The sequence below is a fragment of the Haplochromis burtoni genome, unplaced genomic scaffold, assembly GCF_018398535.1.
Source record: "Haplochromis burtoni strain Fernald_Lab_line unplaced genomic scaffold, NCSU_Asbu1 Contig_90, whole genome shotgun sequence".
NCBI classification, from domain to species: domain Eukaryota; kingdom Metazoa; phylum Chordata; class Actinopteri; order Cichliformes; family Cichlidae; genus Haplochromis; species Haplochromis burtoni.
In genome coordinates, this window is record NW_024582451.1 from 2,145,239 (window position 1) to 2,164,858 (window position 19,620).

At 40.7% G+C, this 19,620-nt stretch overlaps 2 protein-coding genes and 2 non-coding genes across 4 annotated transcripts; 3 read left to right on the plus strand and 1 right to left on the minus strand.

Moving 5' to 3' along the window:
• The first annotated feature begins 1,260 nt into the window (after nucleotides 1-1,260).
• rps5 (ribosomal protein S5) lies at nucleotides 1,261-4,542 on the plus strand. The gene is made up of 6 exons (XM_005950671.2): nucleotides 1,261-1,375; nucleotides 2,213-2,316; nucleotides 2,560-2,769; nucleotides 3,286-3,414; nucleotides 4,201-4,299; nucleotides 4,426-4,542. Coding segments are annotated over exons 1-6 (612 nt in total). The 5' UTR covers nucleotides 1,261-1,374; the 3' UTR covers nucleotides 4,495-4,542.
• On the plus strand, nucleotides 2,355-2,487 carry LOC121814835. The gene has a single exon (XR_006054608.1). It is a non-coding gene; the product is annotated as a small nucleolar RNA SNORA3/SNORA45 family (small nucleolar RNA).
• LOC121814834 lies at nucleotides 3,992-4,123 on the plus strand. Its single transcript, XR_006054607.1, has one exon. It is a non-coding gene; the product is annotated as a small nucleolar RNA SNORA3/SNORA45 family (small nucleolar RNA).
• ddah2 (dimethylarginine dimethylaminohydrolase 2) lies at nucleotides 4,023-16,205 on the minus strand. Its single transcript, XM_005950672.3, has 6 exons — nucleotides 15,843-16,205; nucleotides 14,418-15,017; nucleotides 12,540-12,728; nucleotides 10,745-10,864; nucleotides 8,306-8,449; nucleotides 4,023-5,838 (listed from the first exon to the last, which is right to left on the minus strand). The coding sequence occupies exons 2-6, from the start codon at nucleotides 14,715-14,717 to the stop codon at nucleotides 5,719-5,721; spliced, it is 873 nt and encodes a 290-aa protein (XP_005950734.1). The 5' UTR covers nucleotides 14,718-15,017; nucleotides 15,843-16,205; the 3' UTR covers nucleotides 4,023-5,718.
• Nucleotides 16,206-19,620: the final 3,415 nt, after the last annotated feature.

The window sequence follows — 19,620 nt, forward strand, 5'->3', positions numbered from 1 at the left end:
TTTTCTGTACATTTTGCTTCCAAGGACCCAGACTTTATTGTAATTTTTTAAAGGCTCTTGAACAATAGTTCTCCAGGCTTTCTGAAGGACTTGCAGAGTTTTTCTTTGGACATCGGCTGCTTTTTGACTCATTTGCAATCCAGTCCTTGTACCTGATCATTTCCAGATGAATGTTTTTGTTTGTTTTTTGTTAAGCTGCTTAATCCTGACTTGTGAGTTATTCAAGCACAAAAAAGCACAAAATTTACTGGATGAACCACTGTTATTCTCGCACATAACAGATGAGTCAGTAAAAAAAAAACAATTTCAATTTCTTTTGGGTTCAAATTGTTATCTGTATGGAGGAGGTCAGGAGAGAGGTACTGCAATGAGTGTTTAAAGCAAAGTGTAAAGCCAGTGGAGGCTCTGTCATGGTCTCGGTCTGCTTTTCAGACAGTGGTATTGGGAATCTTGTCAAAATTGATTGAATATGAATACAGAACAGTGTGGTCAAATTTTGATTGTCCATCTGATTTTCAAGAGCTTCATTTTTCAGCATGTCAATGATCCCAAAAAAATCTGCCAGTGCATTAAAAGCATACTTGTTAAAAAAACAAACAAACAAAAAAAAAAACACACACAGTGGAACATTATCAGTCATGGACTGGCCTCCCCAGAGTTTGGACCTCAACATTGAAACATTGTGGGATTCTCCTGACAGAAAACAAAGGCAGCAACAACCAAAGAAGAGCCTTCAAGAAACCTGGAGAAATATTCCTGAAGACTACTTAAAGAAATGACAAGAAAGCTTGTCTAAAAGGGCTTCAGGCTGAGATGAAGAATAAAGGTCGTCATACCAAATACGGACATTTCCAGTTTGTTAAGACTACAAAATGTATTTTTGCCTTACGTACACTCACTCACGCGCGCGCGCGCGCGCGCACACACACACACACACACACACACACACACACACGCATACATATATATACAATTTGCCATTTTACTGAGCAAAATACAAAATATAAATGTAGTGATCACTAGCTGAAGAATATTCTAGAGTACACGACTGAATCAATCGAAATTAATTTAAAACATGTTTTTAAACAGAAAAATAACTAAAACTAAATAATATTAAATATGATGTAATATAACTGCTTGTTTTTACAGCAATCGTGAAAGTTAAAAGGCCAGCAGCAGCTTTATTAATGTATCCTGTTTGGTTTATTGGGATACGTTGAGTTTGTTGTGTTCAGTGACATAAAAAAAAGACTACGTTTCCCATAAGCTTTTGTACGCCGGAAGCAGCCAAACGCCGGACCGGATATCTGTACACGGCGCCCCGAAAAGGCCCTTTTCCGTCTCAGAGAAGTGTGGTACAGAACGGCAGACACAAGTGAGTGAAAATTTTACTTTTTACTTGCTTCATAAATCGTGAAAAAGGGACGGACGCGTATCCAAAATCACCGTGGATTTCCATTGTTCTGGAAATTCGTACAGAAAACTTCAGCTTAGTCGAAATGGCGTTTTTATTCCCTCCGAATGTTTCCGTACCAGCACAACAGCGCTGAGCGTTAGCATGCGACTAGCTCTGTAGCACATGTGGATTCTGCACGTTGAGTAGCGGCTCCGATAGATGTCAAATTCAGAACACTAATTCACAAAAAATGTCTATATTAAACTTAATTTCTTCCCTACTAATTAACTGATGCTGAATTTAAACGCGCACCTACGCCCGTTTATAGACGTTTGTAAGCTTATAATCCGCTGTGGCGCAAGTTTGCTAGTGTTAGCGTGATGCAGGCTTCATCTCCGGCCTCGCTGTACTTGTGACTGTCATTGCTTCGCTAAATCTGACCAAACAGTCACTCAATCTCCTATTAATATGACTAAATGTGCTTCCTATTAAAGTGTCAAATCGTGGGGTTTTCTGCTTTTTGCTGGAAAGCTAACGTCACTTTGTTTTAACGTAACATTGAGTAGCAACTCGGTCAAGCTACAGTAGTTTTCAGGTCATTCATTATACACAGATTCGTTAAATAAAGTCCCATTTATAAGACTTATGTCACATAGAAATGTAATAGAGAGGCCACAGATTTGCAGTAAGGTCCACCTTCACAAACCCAAACTCTTACGTGTAAATGTTGGGGAAAAAAAGACATATTTGTCATTTATAGTCCTGAAATTATAATTTTTAAAACGATGTGCCAGTAATGTTGTGGTGTTTCCTCAGTGACCGATTGGGAGACTGCCCCCGCTGTGGCTGAGACCCCAGAGATCAAGCTCTTCGGCAAGTGGAGCACCGATGATGTCCAGATCAACGACATCTCCCTGCAGGTGAGCGGCAGTGTGAAAGATTCACTGTTGTGCTGTTAAGCGAGGCTAGAGTCACGCCTGGACACTCACCTGTTGTCCAGGTGTGCTACAGTGCTCGCAGAGGAAAAGTCTTTGCTTATTCATTGGCTGTAGTCTAATGTGGCCCAGTCAATCACCAGCTCAGACACAATATCTGCCTCTAACGATGCTGTTTTTCAACTTAAAACAGAAAATGATGGTTAAAGATGTCATTCTTCGCTGCAGGATTATATCGCTGTGAAAGAGAAGTACGCCAAGTACCTGCCACACTCTGGAGGACGTTATGCCGCCAAGCGTTTCCGCAAGGCTCAGTGCCCCATCGTGGAGCGTCTGACCAACTCCATGATGATGCATGGCCGCAACAACGGCAAGAAGCTGATGACCGTTCGCATCGTCAAGCACGCCTTCGAGATCATCCACCTGCTGACTGGAGAGGTACCTTCATAGCACTGCTATAGTGTGTGTCACTATTAAAGAGATTATAATTATAACTACAGAAAATAAATGGTTCCTTATGCTATGAAAAACACTATTGAAAATTACAGAGAACAGGATCTTACTGTGGTATGAGCAGTTTTCAGTAATAACTAAAATATAATTTAGACACGGTGTGCTGAGAAAATGTTTAAAATTTGAATTCTATCTGGGTTTTAAGACAGTATTTCAGCATTGAAAACATTTTTTTAGACAGTTGCTGGATTGTTTATTATTTTTAGTGAGTTTTGCAGTGGTTGTTGCCAAGCAGACAAGGGTCCAGAGTTAATCTGCATATTTAAGGGTAAATGTGATATTGGCTTTAAACTTTGAGTAAGAAAATTGGGAGCAAACACAAGGATTAGCAGCAGATTGGACACCATCTGAAAGCTGACAAAGACTTATGGATCTTTGTCACTACATGTTATGGATTGATTAAAAAAAAAAAAAAAATCTTCTTAACCTTTTTGTTCCCAGAACCCCCTGCAGGTCCTGGTCAATGCCATCATCAACAGTGGACCCCGTGAGGACTCCACCCGTATTGGTCGTGCTGGTACCGTCAGGAGGCAGGCTGTTGACGTGTCACCCCTCCGCAGAGTCAACCAGGTAACAAACGCACAATAATTTATTTTCTACCTCCACGTAATTGTTGATGTCTAATCATGTGACTAGATGACTTTAATGCATCTTTTAGGACATGTAAAGTTTGATGCATGTTCAGTTTTTTTCCTGGTTTGCACATGACCTTTATTACTGTCAGGTCTGCATACAAGAGTGGTTCTCAAGCGGAAAGATCAAAACAGAAAATATGAAGCGAAGCTAAACTGAGAAGTTCAGTTTGGCTTCACTTAGCTGAACATTTTAACCCCTCCTATTAGTGATCGTTAGAAATTGCGAGGTTCGGTCTTTTCTCACCTTTTTGGGCATATAGAATACAGTAAAGGCAGTTAGTCTCTTAGATTGTGGCAGTCTTATTTTTAACAATTGCATTAATAGCCTCTCCAGTGTAAGTAAATAAATACTTGATTATCATCAGTGCCAGTGTCCTTCTGTCAAAAAGGGTAGAAGTACCAAAAAAAATGCTTCCATGCTGTAAAACCTCTGTCCAACACCATCTTCAACAGTTTTAGCATGGAAATAAATTAGAAAAGGTTCACTGTTTTTTCATGTATTTGATGTGTTAAACGAGGCTAGAGTCACGCCTGGACATTACCTGTTGTCTTGGTGTGCTAGAGTGCTCGTAGATTAAAAGTCTTTGCTTATTCATTGGCTGTAGTCTGTCGTGGCCCAGCCAATCACCAACTCAGATACATTTCACTGCTGGCCTGTGGTCATGTCTCTGGAGTTTAACCCGTTTCACCTCACTAACGTGTGCTCTGTCTCGTCTTGCAGGCCATCTGGCTGCTGTGCACGGGAGCAAGAGAAGCTGCTTTCAGGAACATCAAGACCATCGCTGAGTGCCTGGCTGATGAGCTGATCAATGCAGCTAAGGTAACAGACTTAGTGGACTCTGATTACATCCTACCAATTATGTTGGAACCTTTTTAGTGATCAGAGCTGACACATATGAGAAACTGTTCTGAGCCCTGTTAAACTTAAGTTTCTCTCTCTTTGCAGGGTTCATCTAACTCTTATGCAATCAAGAAGAAGGACGAGTTGGAGAGAGTTGCCAAGTCCAACCGTTAAACATGTTCACTTTCTAACAAAACAAATAAATCAAGAAATTTCTGTTGAGTTTGAGTGTTTTATTGGACACCACATACACAAGCCTTTGATTCTGTGATGGAAAGCTGGAGTTCTGAGTTAAACTACAAGGTAAAATTATCTTATTGGTTAGTGCTGTGACAACTTTTCCCTTAATCAAGCTGTAATATTTTAATTTTGGATGGGTGGCACTGGTGATGGCTACTGGTTTACTGGCTCAGTTGGTCAGCACTGTAGCCTCCCCCAAAGGTGCCAGATTTGATACGATTGATTAGCTGGTGTCTTTCAATGCATGTGTTTGTTTTCTGCATAATTGGTCCTAGGTGTGAATGTGGGGTTGCATGTCTGTACTCTCCCTGCGATAGACTGGTGAGCAATCCAAGGTTTCGCTAACAGCTGGGATAGGCTGCTGCCCCACTGAGACTCTGAATTGGACAAGTAGAAAATAAATGAAAAGACTAGATTTACATTTATTTTAGCCTGATGTACCTAAAGAACTGGCAGTTGAATTACACAGGAATAAGAGTACCACTAAAAGTTCGAAGCTGGATTTTAATATTTCTACACTTGGGACAAATTCATACACTGCAAAGCTAAATCAAATCTGAATCAACACCTAGCAGCTACAGATGGTCTGCAATTTAAAAACAGTTAATACCCAAGTACTGAAATGTGGATATGAAAGCTGTACACTGTAGTAAATGTGGGCAAAAAGTCTTAGGTTAGCCAAGAAAACATTTAAAGGGGATTATCACAAGCAGTAATGTTAAGAGACATCAGATTTCTGGAAAGCAGACGTAATGCCCCTTTACTAATCTAGATTACATCAATTTGGTGAGAAAAGTTTAAAAAATAAAAAAAAATGCTGGGCTGAGTGTTGCCTTTGGCTTTTCCTTCACACTTTGGTCTAAAAAGGTATTGAACATCTGCATATATACAGAATGAAACTTGCAGTGAAGACTTTCCTGTGGGGTTACGGTTTTACTTTGGTGGACTGAAAGAGTTGGAACAGTGCAAAACTACAGCTTCATCTAGTGGTTTCATGAGTAGATTTAAGGACATTGTGCAGCGCTGTTCGTTCAGCAGAGGGGGTAGTGGTGCAGTAAATCAGGTGGCTGGTTCTGTCTCAAAATACTGCACATTAGTATCACTACCCCCACCACTGCGAACACCTGCAGATAAATGCTGAGTGGCGTGGGCGTGTTTTCAGAAATATGTATGCTTTCTGTTGACAAGGAGGCAGAGTGAGGACAGAGACGCTCCCAGCTTGGAGGCCTCGCTGCAGGCTGTCGGCAGGAGGGTGTAGTCCTGCAGCTTCTGGAAGGCCTGCAGAGAGGAGAGAGGAAACAGTTCAGTCATTCAGACCTGAGCTAGTTGTTACAGACTACACTGCAGGGAAAACTGAAAGGAAAGGAGGAAGGAAAATTTGCTTCAATGGCTGGAAGTTAGAACACCAGATCTGACTCATGAGTGTCAGTGACTAAGAGTCTTAGATCTACATGACAGTTTTGATGTTTCCTTTTTCTTTAGAGACCAAAACTCTAAAAAAAAAAAAATGTTGATTTATCAAACTCATCTAATGATTTATTGCCACGCTAGCGTTATTTCCATTTGCATTTCCCCTCTGATGAGTTTCTCCATTGTCTGGATAACATTTACATTTCTTGATGTGATTTGTACAGTGTACATTTCCAGCAGCAGGTCAGCAGCATGTGACCTGATGCTGCTTACAAATTTACCTGTTACACTTGATGCAAGTGGAACTTTTTTTGTAGGTCTATGCAGAACCAGCACATGCACCTCTCCTGGTCAAGCTGATGGCAGCAGTGACAGCTGATGAACTGACCCCGCAGCCAAGCTGCATGCTCATCTTCAGCTGTGAAAGCAGCCAGGTGCATATACACACACTGACAAGTGACATCATTTCAGGACAATATGACTTGGCCCGGTTGCACAGTATTCTACTGAAAACAATTAGTGATTCCAATAAAACACCAGCCATCACAAAAATGCACAGATGTGCGTCTCAGATTAAATTGAAGGTTGTGGGAGTGTTCTTTAAGAATTAAGCTGTTTTTTTAATCTGGTGTACAAAGATAATAATCTACAAAGATTGTCGATCCTATTATAAGATGGTTGTATGGGTGGGTTGGTGCACAATATTGGACATTGTGAAATTTTTTAAATGCAAAATACTGACTTGAGGGCAAACTGCTTGAAGGGAAATCATGCAAAAAACAAGTTATCAGTCTTTAAAGGAATTTGTTGCTTTTTCTTTGTGAAGTTTTTCCTCATTGTGAAAAATCAAAGTTTCCAAATGTTCAAATTAACTCCTCTAATTGTAAGTTCGGTTTTAAATCTTGCCTGATATAATTTTTAGCAGTGGCGCACACACAGTTTCACAAAATACAATCATTATTTTACTTCTGATTTATTTAATTTGCCTCAATCCTGAAACAAACTACAGAAGTATCTGAAAATGCTGATTTATTCTCACTATGCTGGACTCAGCTTCTGTCCTGCCACCTACTTACATATTTAACGGGTCAGAGACGGCACCGTGAGCGGGATATCGACTTCACTAGTCTCAAAAACATTTCAGCTCTTGGAACCACAAGCACAACTGTGACCTTCAACTGCAATGTAACGAGTAAAGAAATGTGAAAAAAAGAAATCTGTTCACATCCCAGATCTTCTTTAGAGAACCTTTTTTGTCTAATGATCAGTTTAGAGCGAGTCAGTCACATTTAGGTCTGATTTAGGATTAACAGAGGCACTTGACTTCCAGGTGGTGAAGCAGCACAAGACAGAGGTAACATCTGAATTACAGATGCATTAGGCCTTAAAAGGGATAATCACTAATAACAGACAGATTTATAAATCATAAAAGCACTTAGGTTTAACACACAGGACCAATCACACAAAGGACCGGATGCACAGGGTTTATTACAAAAAACAAAACAAACAACACGAGCTGGGCAGATATCAAATTTCTTATAGGAGCCTGATGGTTGATTTTGATGTGTGATACAATGCATCTGTAGATCTTCTATTATATTGTTGATGCAGTGTGGCTTTGATGTTAATGCTGTTGCATTTCTTTTTATATTTAGATAAAACTAATAAAAAGCTTTGATCACACCAAAGAAGAAGCCATGTATTTCTGTGGTGCAGTGCAAACACATGTGAATCTGCAGCAATACTAGTTATAAATATTTGATCTTGGGCGGTAAGTTTACTTCACTCCGTCTTGAAAGAAGCTGAGATTCTCCCACAGACTGTTATCAGAAACACACAAGCTAATGACTGCTGTTTAAAGGGAACTGGAGCTGATGACCTAGCTTCTTTTATGTGGAGACGGTGGAAAAAAGGAGGGCTAACATCTGAAAACCTGAGTCCAGCTATCATTTGTACTCCTCCCGATGGAAGCTGTTAGCAAATATTTGTGGGTTTATGCAAGCACTCACGCGACCGAGTAAAGCACCGTGAGACCTTAAAGCTCACACTGACAGTATTTAAAGCTGTTGGATGAGCATGCATGCTTATGATTACTGAACATATGATTCAGTGTTTATGTAGCCTAATTAATACAACAAGGAGATAAGAGCCAGAAAAACTGCCAGAGAAGAAGAAAAAAAAAAAAATCTGTCAAACTATAACATAATGAAAATAGCAAATTACAGGAAAACTTATTTATTGCTATTAGCACATACATGAACATGACATTATACTGCAATGATGTGCAGTTTATTAAAAAAAAAAAAAGAAGGAAAAAACCCTCTCTGGTACTCACAGAAACGCTGTCAGGGCATTCGTCTGCTGGTCGGTGCAGCAGGAAGTCCCGTTTGGACAGACCTTTGATGTAAATGCAGTTTGCTGCCAACTCCTCTGGGACGGTGAGCACATCGTAGTGGTGATCAGTCAGCTGTTCCATCATCTGCAGACAAACACGCACATCCAGCATTACACACAGTCGCCGAGCTCCAAGCCAGCACTAATGACATAAACAGATGTGTGCAGTTCAAGTGAGGATGGAGAGATTATATATTTATGACTCATAATGAAAAACAGTATTGACCATAGAGAGATGTTGGGCCCTGCCTAGCACAATGCTTTAAAATCCTTGTCTTAAAAAAGGTTCATTTTAAATGTTGTCATTTCTCTCTTTACATTTCAATAAACTAACTGAAAACCAGCACAAAGGCTTGATCATCACGATACTTAATACAAAGTCCCCAAAAAAATTAACTAAAGAACCCTTTTCATCAAGTCATGTAATCTTCTGGGATATTAATCTGGTCAAAGTAGATGAAGAGTTTGTTAATCAGTTCCAGCTGCTGTTGTTAATGTAATTAACATAAGGTGCACTAGTCAGGCAACAATGAGACAACCCCCCTAAACATGAAGGATGGTCACTCATTTCTTTTCCACTAGTTCTCATCTGGCTAAAGTCAGTGTCACTGAGTTCATGAGGGTGGCATGAGGGCCCAGCATGCTCTACTTGGGCCCTGCCTGGCACTCTGGAGAATGGGCAGGTTCACCCTGAGTACATGTGACAGACATCAAAGGGTCTGGAGAAGATGTGGAGAGCATTCTGCGGCCTGTAACATCATTCAGCATGACTGCTTTCATAGTTGGCCAGGGACTAACAAAAAGGGAGGGATGCACAGACCGGCTGGCAATGGCACTGACTGCCATCAGGTACCAGGATGAAACCCTTGGAAACACTGTCAGACTACGCTGGTGCAATGGGTCCTGGGTTCCTCCTGGTGCACGATAACGCCCAGCCTCATGTAGCGAGTGTGCAGAAAGTTCTTGGAGGAGGAAGGAATTGATATCATGCTTGCACTGAGCCTAATCCAACAGGACACCTCTAGGACATTATGTTTGGGTCTGATGCTGCCAGGTTGCACCTCAGACTTCACCAGGAGCTCAGTGATGCCCTAGGAGGAGATCCTCCAGGACACCATCCATTGTTTCATTAGAAAGCTTACCCAACCTTGTCTGGCCATACTAACTACTGAGTACCATTTTGAGTTGGTATGAAATTATTTCAAAATAGACTAGCTAGCTGCATAATTTTTTCACTTTGACTTTATTTTTTATTTTTTTTTTGGGGGGGGGGGTCTGAATTTAGCTCCCCTGAATAATGCTAATTATTGTAATGATCCATAATTATCATTTCCATTAAATGATGTGGCATAATTTCATTCCAACACATTACCCAATTCATATCGATCTGGCATGACGCCCCGCAGGTGAGATCTAATGTGCTTTCAAAATGTGACTAATTTTTTTAAGTGGTGCATTTACAATTAAAGTTGAAAATGGCAGCTCTAATTTACATCAACCTCTCAGTGTTTTAGGGACACGAGTCATAACGGCATAAACTGATGTGTCAAGTAATTTTTAGCTGTTTTGGTCATTACTGAGGTCAAATTTATTATTGTTTATTATGATTTCTCACAGACTTCTTCCTTGATTAGGTGGAAAGCCATCCTTATCATGTATAGCATCTTGCAGTGCTGTTCATTGCCACTTTGATTTCTTTTCAAAGGTGCAGCTGTCGCAGAGGATTGTGGGTCATTGCTGCTACAAATGTGGCTGGATATAGCAATACATCCAGGTGTTTGTAATCACACTAAATAGTATCATGATGTGGAACCATCCTTTGTTTTCTGACTAAACGTAGTGCCAGGATAAGGGATTTCCAGCTACTGAGACTGATCACCCCTCATATACAGCCGCACAAGCTGTTGCTCACAGCCATTTCTGTTCCTTTTAGGCAGAGCCTCCAACTTGTTTGTTATAAGGTCCCCAGCACAGGTACACAGACATGCTAAATGGAAAGCTATGTAGCCTGTGTAAACAAACTGGCATGAATAGATGAATGTGCAGGGTCAGCTGGCAGGCTGTCACACCTGGATTTCTATAACACAGTCAGCAAGCGGACAAAAACAAAACTTTAATGATTGAAGTTAAATATTATGCTCACTTCCAGCTCCATATTTTTATTCTGTTGTTGTTGTTGTGTGTTCAGAATAATCCCTTTTCATCTAATTTTGGACTTTTAATACGGTCTTGAGTTAATCCAAATAAGCAGGCAAAAATCCTATTTTCATAAAAGCTACAGGGAGTGTTTTCTCCTTGGTATGCGCTTTTCCCTCAATTGCTACAATGCCACAATATTATTAAGGAATTACCCTTTGGGAAACAACACACACATACATACCCGGAGTGTCTTCTTGGCCCCATCACTGTTGCTGAAGATGATGGTATTTGGGCCTCCCATGGAGCAGATGTTTTTCAGTCGGGCTCCATCACAGACGGGGACAGTCGACACGGCAAAGTCCTGAACACATGTGGGGGTGAACGGTTACCAAGCATACTGGAAACTTCTAGAAGTTTGTTTTGTCATCACAGGTGTATCTAATAACATTAAGATTGGCTTTTCACACATCCCAGTAACTGATGCCTCGACTCCAATCGACTCCTAACGTACTCTCACACTATAAAGTGGTTCCATCTCTGCTCTACACACTGTATATGTAAGGGTGATATTTATGAACGAAAGTTAAATGGAGCCAGAGTGACTCCTCTGAAACACAACACTGATGAAATCATCTCCTGGTTTTCCCCAGTCCCCCAGTCGAACACTTAAACCCTCTCATCCGCTGACACCATTTCACACCACACCCCCACACTCCCACACCCAAGGGAAGAGCGAAGAGCAAATTCAACTCCAAAATATGCAAAATATGTGTGCGTGTCAAACAGAAGTGCATCTATAGTTCTTGAAAAGAGTCAATACTAATGAGCAGCTTGAGCCCAGCCCGAGTGAGCACGCTGTGCTGTGCAGCGCTGTGATTATTTGGGCAGTGGAACAACCTCATTCATCAGTGTTTATACACAAGAATTCCCCAAATGCAATTCAGCAAATGGCCACCTGCTCACATTGGCACCTGGGTTTCATATCCGACTGTAATCTTGGCACCGAGGCAATCTTTGTTGTGCAGGCTAAAAATATAAACTCTATATTTATAGTTAGTTGTGTATTGATAATCCTTAGCTGGGCTTTTATGGAGATACACAGACATACAGCGGTCCATACTCAGACACTTTTACTGTAAGGCAAAGATAATAAGATGTAGCAGTTGTATATAAACGCATCAGGATAAAAAAAAATAAAAATAAAAAAAGGGAGTGAGGAAAACATGCTCAGTGCATCATGAGAATTTCCCCCAGCAGCCTGAGCTATAGCAACATAACCCGAGGATTTGATCTAGGCCTAACTATAAGCTTTATTAACAAAGGAAAGTTTTCATCCTAAAAGTAGAGACAGTGTCTGAATGCCTGTAGGTTTGTGAACCAAAGGCAGAGAGGACTCAACCTTTAAAGTTTCTCTGATGTATGGCTTCCCTCTATATGCACTTTTCCTTTTTATACCTAAAAATCAATCCCACTACGCTATGTGGAAGGATCCCTCAGCTTGAGCTGTAATCATGGATGCACAGGTATTATTTACCTTTAGTGTATAAAAGAGGCATGACACACCTGGATTATCTAATCTCTGGTGAAGACCCTACACTAAAGTCTTCCTTTGCATTTTTAAGTTTCACATACTTTAATTAACTGCTCTTCAGTTTGCGTGAATTAACAAAGAAGCCAGGGCTAAATCCTCCAGTACTGTGCCACACACTGAATTTAATTACAAGTAGCCCTAAATAGAAAAGCTGTCATAAACATTTAAGTTCAAATGACATCTGACATGATAAACTACAGCAGCGGGCTGCAACAAAACACTCGATGGATGATGCAGCTGTGCCACGTGTCAAAATGTGTTGACTGACATCCCTTTTAAAAAGACGACTCTGAGGCAAAAATGTCAGATTCTGTTAAAAGCATGCCGCCCTGACTCCTCAAATCAGAGACAGACATGTGCCTTCACGACAGGCAGCCCCAAACTAGGGAAAGTTTGAAAAAGCTTCCTCCTGCTCACTGTACCCTCTTCCCTTTATAGCCCTTACCCTGAAGGTGTCTGCCAGCACCTCCGCCCCTCTGCGGTTGGTGTGGGAGGAGATGCCGACAAAGAACTCCCTCCCCGTGAAGAGGATGTCGCTGCCCTCCAGCGTGGCACCTACAGAGTCGCTCTGCTCTCCGTCCATCTCCACCACAGTCAGGTTGAGCTCCGACATCACCCTCCTCACCGCCTCCACCTGAGGAAGGAATAAACTAGACTCAGTACGAGAGTTGGAAGAAAGCAGCTCAGGCAGGTGGTCTCCGTGTAACATCATCAGTTCTGTGTTTCACTGGCAATTAATATTTGCAATAAGAAGCTACAATAATTAAAAAAAAAAAAAAAAAAAAAACCAGACTGTCAGCTGAGCATTTTAAAATGTGCTTAAAAACAACAACTGTCTAATAAAAGAACATTTGCGTATAAATCCAGCTGTTGTATAATTTAGTCACTCATTTACATTCTGATTATTTACTGTTCAACTTTAAAGATTTCTTTCAAACAGCTGAGCTAGTTTCCCTCCTCTTGTTAATCCAAGTCTCTCTTCCTGCCATCTTAGAATAAGTGGAACTGAAACTGCTGGAGTAAGCAGTGAAACCGTTGCAAAACCAGATTTCTGAAAAATCATTTAAATAATTCTCGATCAGTTATCTTGGGTTTTTTTTATCATTTGTGGAAGCCACAATTGTAAATAAAAACTACATTTAGATCAACTGTGCAACAGAACAACTCACTTATCATGTTATGGTGACACATTTTGCAATACGCGCGACACTGCAAAACAACGGGGTGCCAGCAGTAGAACATCTGGGATGTGTTTGAGTGTCTACCAATGAAAAGGTTGTGGGATTGATCCCCGACTCCTCCAGACCGCTTGCTGAAGCATCCTTGGCCAAGATACTGAACCCCAAGTTGCCTCCAATGCATTCACTCGAGCGCGAGTGTGTGAGAATGTTAGAAAGAGCCTATGCTTAGATAAAAGTGCTGTATTAATGTGTCTGTCTGGGTGAATGAGACTTACAGAAGAAAGTGCATTGAGTGCTCAATGAGTAAAAAGGCGCCATATAAGTAAAAGTCCATTTACAACCAGATAATACATTATAATATCTGGAACTAAAGAAGAAAAATACTTCCAAAAAGGAACTGTGCATTTACTGTCACCCAAAGGGTCTGGGTGTTTATCTATTAATTTATGTTAATTAATCAGCTCTTTGATTTGCTTCCTGGCTTTTGATTCATTTTCTGTCCGAGCCATGTTAAGTTCCACTCTAAGAAACATGTTAAGAAAACATTAGGACATTAAAAAAAAAAAACAAACAAACTGTAAAATGGTGTCAACACTTATTAACTGGACAGGAACCATTTGAACAGCATCACTGTTGAGAAGTTTCTTTCCCTAAAGCTTTTTCCAGCAAACCTCCAAGTAGTTTAGGAAAACTACAAACTCTCTCTTAACATTTTTCTTAAAGTTGCGTTTTTAAGTCAGTCATAAAATAACATTTTGTTTATCAAACAGCCAAAAATAATAGCCGATGAATGGACTCGTAGCCAGGAAAAACCCTGAGATCTAACTACAGAAGTATAACTGGAACTTTGGACACTCCCAATAAGTCTGCCAGCATCTAAAACACCAAAAAGAAAACCAGTATCAATCAACCAATATCACTGTTGCTTAGAAACATTGTTTTCAGGAGTCTAGGGGGGATATGTCTGAAAGGCCAATGATCATAGCAACAAGGAACAACAAAAAAAATCAGTGAGACCATGTTACAAACAGCCCATACTATGTTTGTCAAGTTCATTTTTATACCGTACTCATACAAACCATTACCCAATGCTACATAGAAGATTAAGTGCACTCTGAAAGGCTTTTTCTATGCTGCATTACCTCGCTTTGTCTCTGCTCTTTGAAGGGCCTGGTGATGAGCGCCGTGTCTCCCTGGATGACAGCCACATCCTCTATCTTCCAGCTTTCTGGCAGCTCGGGGTCAGGGGGGATCTCGATCAGCTGCAGGCCCACCTTCTGCCTCAACGCTCCAGTCAGGCAACCGAACTGACGCTGAGCTTTGGCCAGGTCCACCGAAACCTCCCCGTTCTCCTGGCTGTCCCCTGCTTTCTTTCCAAAGGTCTCTGGAATGCCCCTCACCACGGCGTGGGTGAAATGGCCATAAGGGCACATGTTTGCCATGGTTTCAATAATGTGGTAGCAAATATTGGGGCTGTGCCAAAAATCTCACTAAGCTGGCTCTGCCAGGAGAGGAACAAGAGGCAATAAAAGGATGTGAACGTTTATGTGTTTCTGGTCTCCTCTCTTGCAGTCTCGGTATTATGAAGACGCTGGAGGAAAAATGCTCTAAACTAAGCTAAGCTTGTGAAGAAGTAGATCCAGGAAGAGAATGGGAAGCATCTTCAGCCTGGTCTTTGCCTCTTCTTTAATTAGGGACTTCACCATCTATTATCCCAAACATGGGAAGCAAATACTACCAGCCTAAGAAAGAAAAAGATGGATACATCAAGGCCAAGGCAAGAACAAACAAAAATATCAATTTCTATAAAACATTAGAGGGTCACATCCCTGCCTACATGCTTTCATTGGCACTGGACTAAAGTGAAATATAGTCCTAAAAATCTGTAATTTATTTACTCTGTAGGGGAATAAAAAAAAATAGTTTATCCCCCATTAAAACATCCAAGGACAGCTGAAATAATACACAGACAAAGAGCACGGCTGAAAGGAGACAAAGGAGCTTTGTTCAAGGTCAGATTATAAGGAATCATTATTCAATAGCCCTCCAATATGCTGCAAAGCCTCTTCATATCTGGCCAGTGGGTTAGATTTGGGACAATTGCCCTTTTATCATCTTCCCTGTAACTGGCAGGAGTCACCCACGGCGAGCTGCACACAGGATGTTTCTTAAATCTGCTTCATAACTTATGCAACAAGTGCTGGGCTTTGATGTTCACTTGACTTTGTTTTAAAAGGCTGCAGCACATGGAGAATATTAATGGATACTTGAACACCGAATATTTACAAACTACATTATAATCACTACTTATATGTTGAATTTTTCTACCTCGTATAGCTTTTGTTTGAGTTTTACCAGCTGTATTAATCAGTACAAACTTCAACCACAAGCAGAACAAAACATCCTGAGGCTGTGGGGCTGCAGGAGTGCACCGCCCCAGCAACTCAACTCTTCCAAAATACTTTTCATGATGTTCCCCATCTTTCTTAAATCGGCAAAATAACAGCAACACCCTCACCCCGAGTCGCACAAATAACAAACAGAGCTCTACACTTAGGCCTGCTCACCTGTTTTAGGTCCCGGGTATCCGCTTTCGTCGCCGTTTTCCCTCTATTTTAATTTAATTTCCAAAGCAGCCGAGTTCCCGTTACTCTCCAGCTCCTTTCTCTCTGCCGAATGGCTATCGCGTCAAGACGGCGAACGTGAATTGGCATGTTTCCGGTGGCAAATTTCAAAATAAGACAGCATTGGTTTACATGAACTGTGTCGCGTCGTTTGTACCATATTGCAACTGCTATACAAAAAATAGCGCGCGATAAAATAGCGCTCGATAGTGTGTATACACTATGTATACACTGTAACTGAAAAAAATAATAATTTGCCAACGGTCGTGCTCATAGTTTTTAACGCCACCCCCAAGGTACTTCCGGTCTTATTTTCGACCATTGACGCTCACTTCCCCCACCACCTCCCCTCCCCATCCCCCACACGTCCTACCCGGATTCAATCAGCGGTGATTTATCGCAGGCGCTGCTGTTCTGGCGCTTGCACTTTTAGTGGCAACTGCACTGCAAAGTTACTACCGTTTTAATTTAATTTACACTGGTTTCGAGTTCGTTAACAAAACAGAATTTAATTTGTTTGAAGTTAATATAAACATATTCTTAATTTGTGAGTACATTTGTGACCGCCGTTACTGCTAACCTACGTAATTGCTACATTTAGAAGACTTGTTCAACCTATCTGGTGTTACTAACAAATGCGTAATTTAGACTAGTTTAATATAACATTAGGCGGATGCCTTGTTGAAAAATGCCCAGAAAATTCCTATTTTTGCCACACTGGTGCTCCTACGCATTAAAACACAGAATTAAAGTCAGATTTTTCTAGGATTATGGACTCCCCCTTTCCCCCTCTCAAATCCCTGCTGTAATCCTGATGAATTGTTTATGAAGGGTCAGGCTTGTGCTTTATATACAAATATAAATGTGGTCTGTCTGAAAGCGAATCAAAGATTTATATGCTGAATTACTGAGCCATCTTTGTTTTTATCCTCCTGACATTTTACTTATTTACTTATTTATAAATAAATAAATAAATAAATAAATAAATAAAATAATCTGGCTTTCCTCAAAGTGGGTCAGTGATGTGATTACTGGATTAACAGGTTGTCCCATCAGACACCCCACCTCTGAAAAACTACCCATGATTTGTGTTTATAATTAATAATCCAGTATTTCTAAAGAAACTGGTGATGTTCAGAGGTGATGTAAACATGCAGGCCTTCTGTAAACATGTGACTTTTCTGTCTAACAAGGCTGCACAATATTTCCTTCTAGTGACTAGATTGAGTTACTGCAGAAGGAGGACCAGGAGCCAAATTTTCTGCTGCAACGAGGAAGACGAGGGAAGCTGCAGGAGCTCGTCTCCAGTGTGTAGAAGAGGCTGAAAATGAGAACCTGGATGTAAATGGCAGAATGAATAGATGTAAAAAAGGGTGGAGGATGGGAGGTAGAGGGCACAGACAGACAGGATTAAAGAACACCATCTGTCCACTGAGATCCTTCAGCCAGGACACACAAAAAAAAACATCCCCATCAAATGCAGGATTAACACTGTCTGCACGAACATGAATGGACTCAGTTGTGAGTCGCTTTAGGCTTGTATTTTTAAGTTTTACAACATGAATGCTTGCTTATTTGAACAAAAGAAAAGGTCCTTTAATCCCATAATACTTTTATTTGGCACTAGTTCTGGGGATTCTTTTGTAGGTTATATGCAAATCATTTAATAAAGACACAAATGGACAGAAACAAAGTCACACCAAACTCCATGCAAAAATCTATTGCTTTAGCAGCAAACATACATGCCTCCAAAATGCATCACAGGTCATAAACTCTCAATGTCATTTATGCCTCAGCAATGCCCATGGATTATTTCTGCATACAGTATTGCATCCAGACAAAAGTAACTGAAAAAATACAAGAGAAATGAACAAAAACCTCAATATTTCCAGGAAGATTTTTTTTTAAGCTTGTAATTAATCAACTTGTAAAGAGCTTATTCAGTCTGAGCCCACTCGTTTCGCTCCATCACAAGACTTGCTGTCAGCAGACCGTCCTGCTTGCTGCCCTCACGTCTCCCATTAGGCCCTGAAGGATAATTTGTTTAAACAGGCTCGCTGTGGAGCTCACTGACCCGCTGTCTCTGAGTTGCTGGCTTTCTCCCTCTGTTTGTCTGCTGACTCTTTCTGCACCGTGCTGACTTTATCGGTGCTCATCTTTTCTCTACAGCAGCTGCTGTCTCATGCAGTTACACATAATGTCTTTTCTTTTATAAATGGCTCAGATAGAGGCCAGAATTTCTAACTAAACAAAACTGGCACAAGAATTATGGAGCTAGATGACAAAGAGTATTTAACAAAACAAAATCACTAAAAACTTTAAGTTTTCACATTATATTTCTTAAGAAACCCTTTCCCCCCTTTTTATTGCAGTTTTTTTCAAATGTTTTTTTTTTAGCAGTTGCATGCTCGCAAACCGCGCAATTTATGACACTGCACATAAAAATAGATTACAACTTGACAGGAAAATTAGGCTTTTAAAAAAACCTATTTATACACACAAGTACAGAAAGAAAACAACCAGTTTATAACTAATTATATCCACACAATGGTCCATAAAACTGATTTTGAGCTAACTAAATCAGTCCTGCAGGGTTTTATTGTGGGACCTGCATTAACTGTGAAAAACTTTTCTAAGGTAAGAACTCTCAGACAGCTTCCTTGTGCAATTAAAAGTAGCAGGCAGTTTGCTAATCATCAAATGGACTTGGTAACTGATCATCAGCAACTGTAAGCATCTCTACAAAAAGCTGTTTTGGCAGTTTGCTGGTCTGTTGGTCAGGTGTGTCTTCTGTGTGAATGCGGAAAATTCACCCCAAGGTCAGAAAAAACCCACAAATTCCTACAGAGTCCTGACTGAGGACAGCACAGTTTAGGTTTGCAAAGTTACATCTGAACAAATCAAAAGATTTCTGGATCAATGTCTTTGAATCCAGAGTGGAGATGTTTGGCCATGATGCACAGGGTCACAGGGTCATACTAGTTGTGAAGGATGGTGGTGGAAGGATGATGAGTTGAGCTTGTTTTGCAACCCAACTCTTCTATATACCAAAGTATTAAAGTAGTAAAATATGAGGCCATTGCTCTGACAGCTAAAGCTTGGCTGAAATTGGGTTGTGCAAGAGGACAATGATCCCAAGTACAACAGAAAGGCTAGGTTTCCCAATGGGTTCACCTGAAACCTTGGCTGATTGTGACCCACATCTGTTTTCACACCTTGGCTCGTGTGATATAGGCGGTTCATTACCCTCTTGGAGGACACTCCCATAGGGCTTAAAAATCTGGGACTCTTTACCATTTGCTCTTAGAACTGAAGAAGCTTCTTGACGAGAGGTGAAATGTCTTCAAGAAAATTAAAGAAGTCCAGACGCTTTGCTTTCCAAACTCCTTAGACAACAGAAAGGCTAAAAACAAAACAAAACAAAAATGAATCAAGGTGATGAAATAGCCCAGTCAGCGTCCAGACCTTAACTTGACTGAAATGCTGCGGCAGAACCACAAGAGAGACAAATGCCTGCAACCAGCAGTCACTGAATGAATGAGTGAAGATGTTGTTCTTGTCAAAAGCTTCCTGAGCATCGTTAGTATATAAACACTCACCAAATTCACTACATAACTCTTCATTTTCCCACTGCCTGTAACCATGCTGTCCACAATTAACTCTCCAGATTGAATTAGAAGTTTCAGGGAGGAGTTCGCCTCATGACAGCACAAATCAGCAA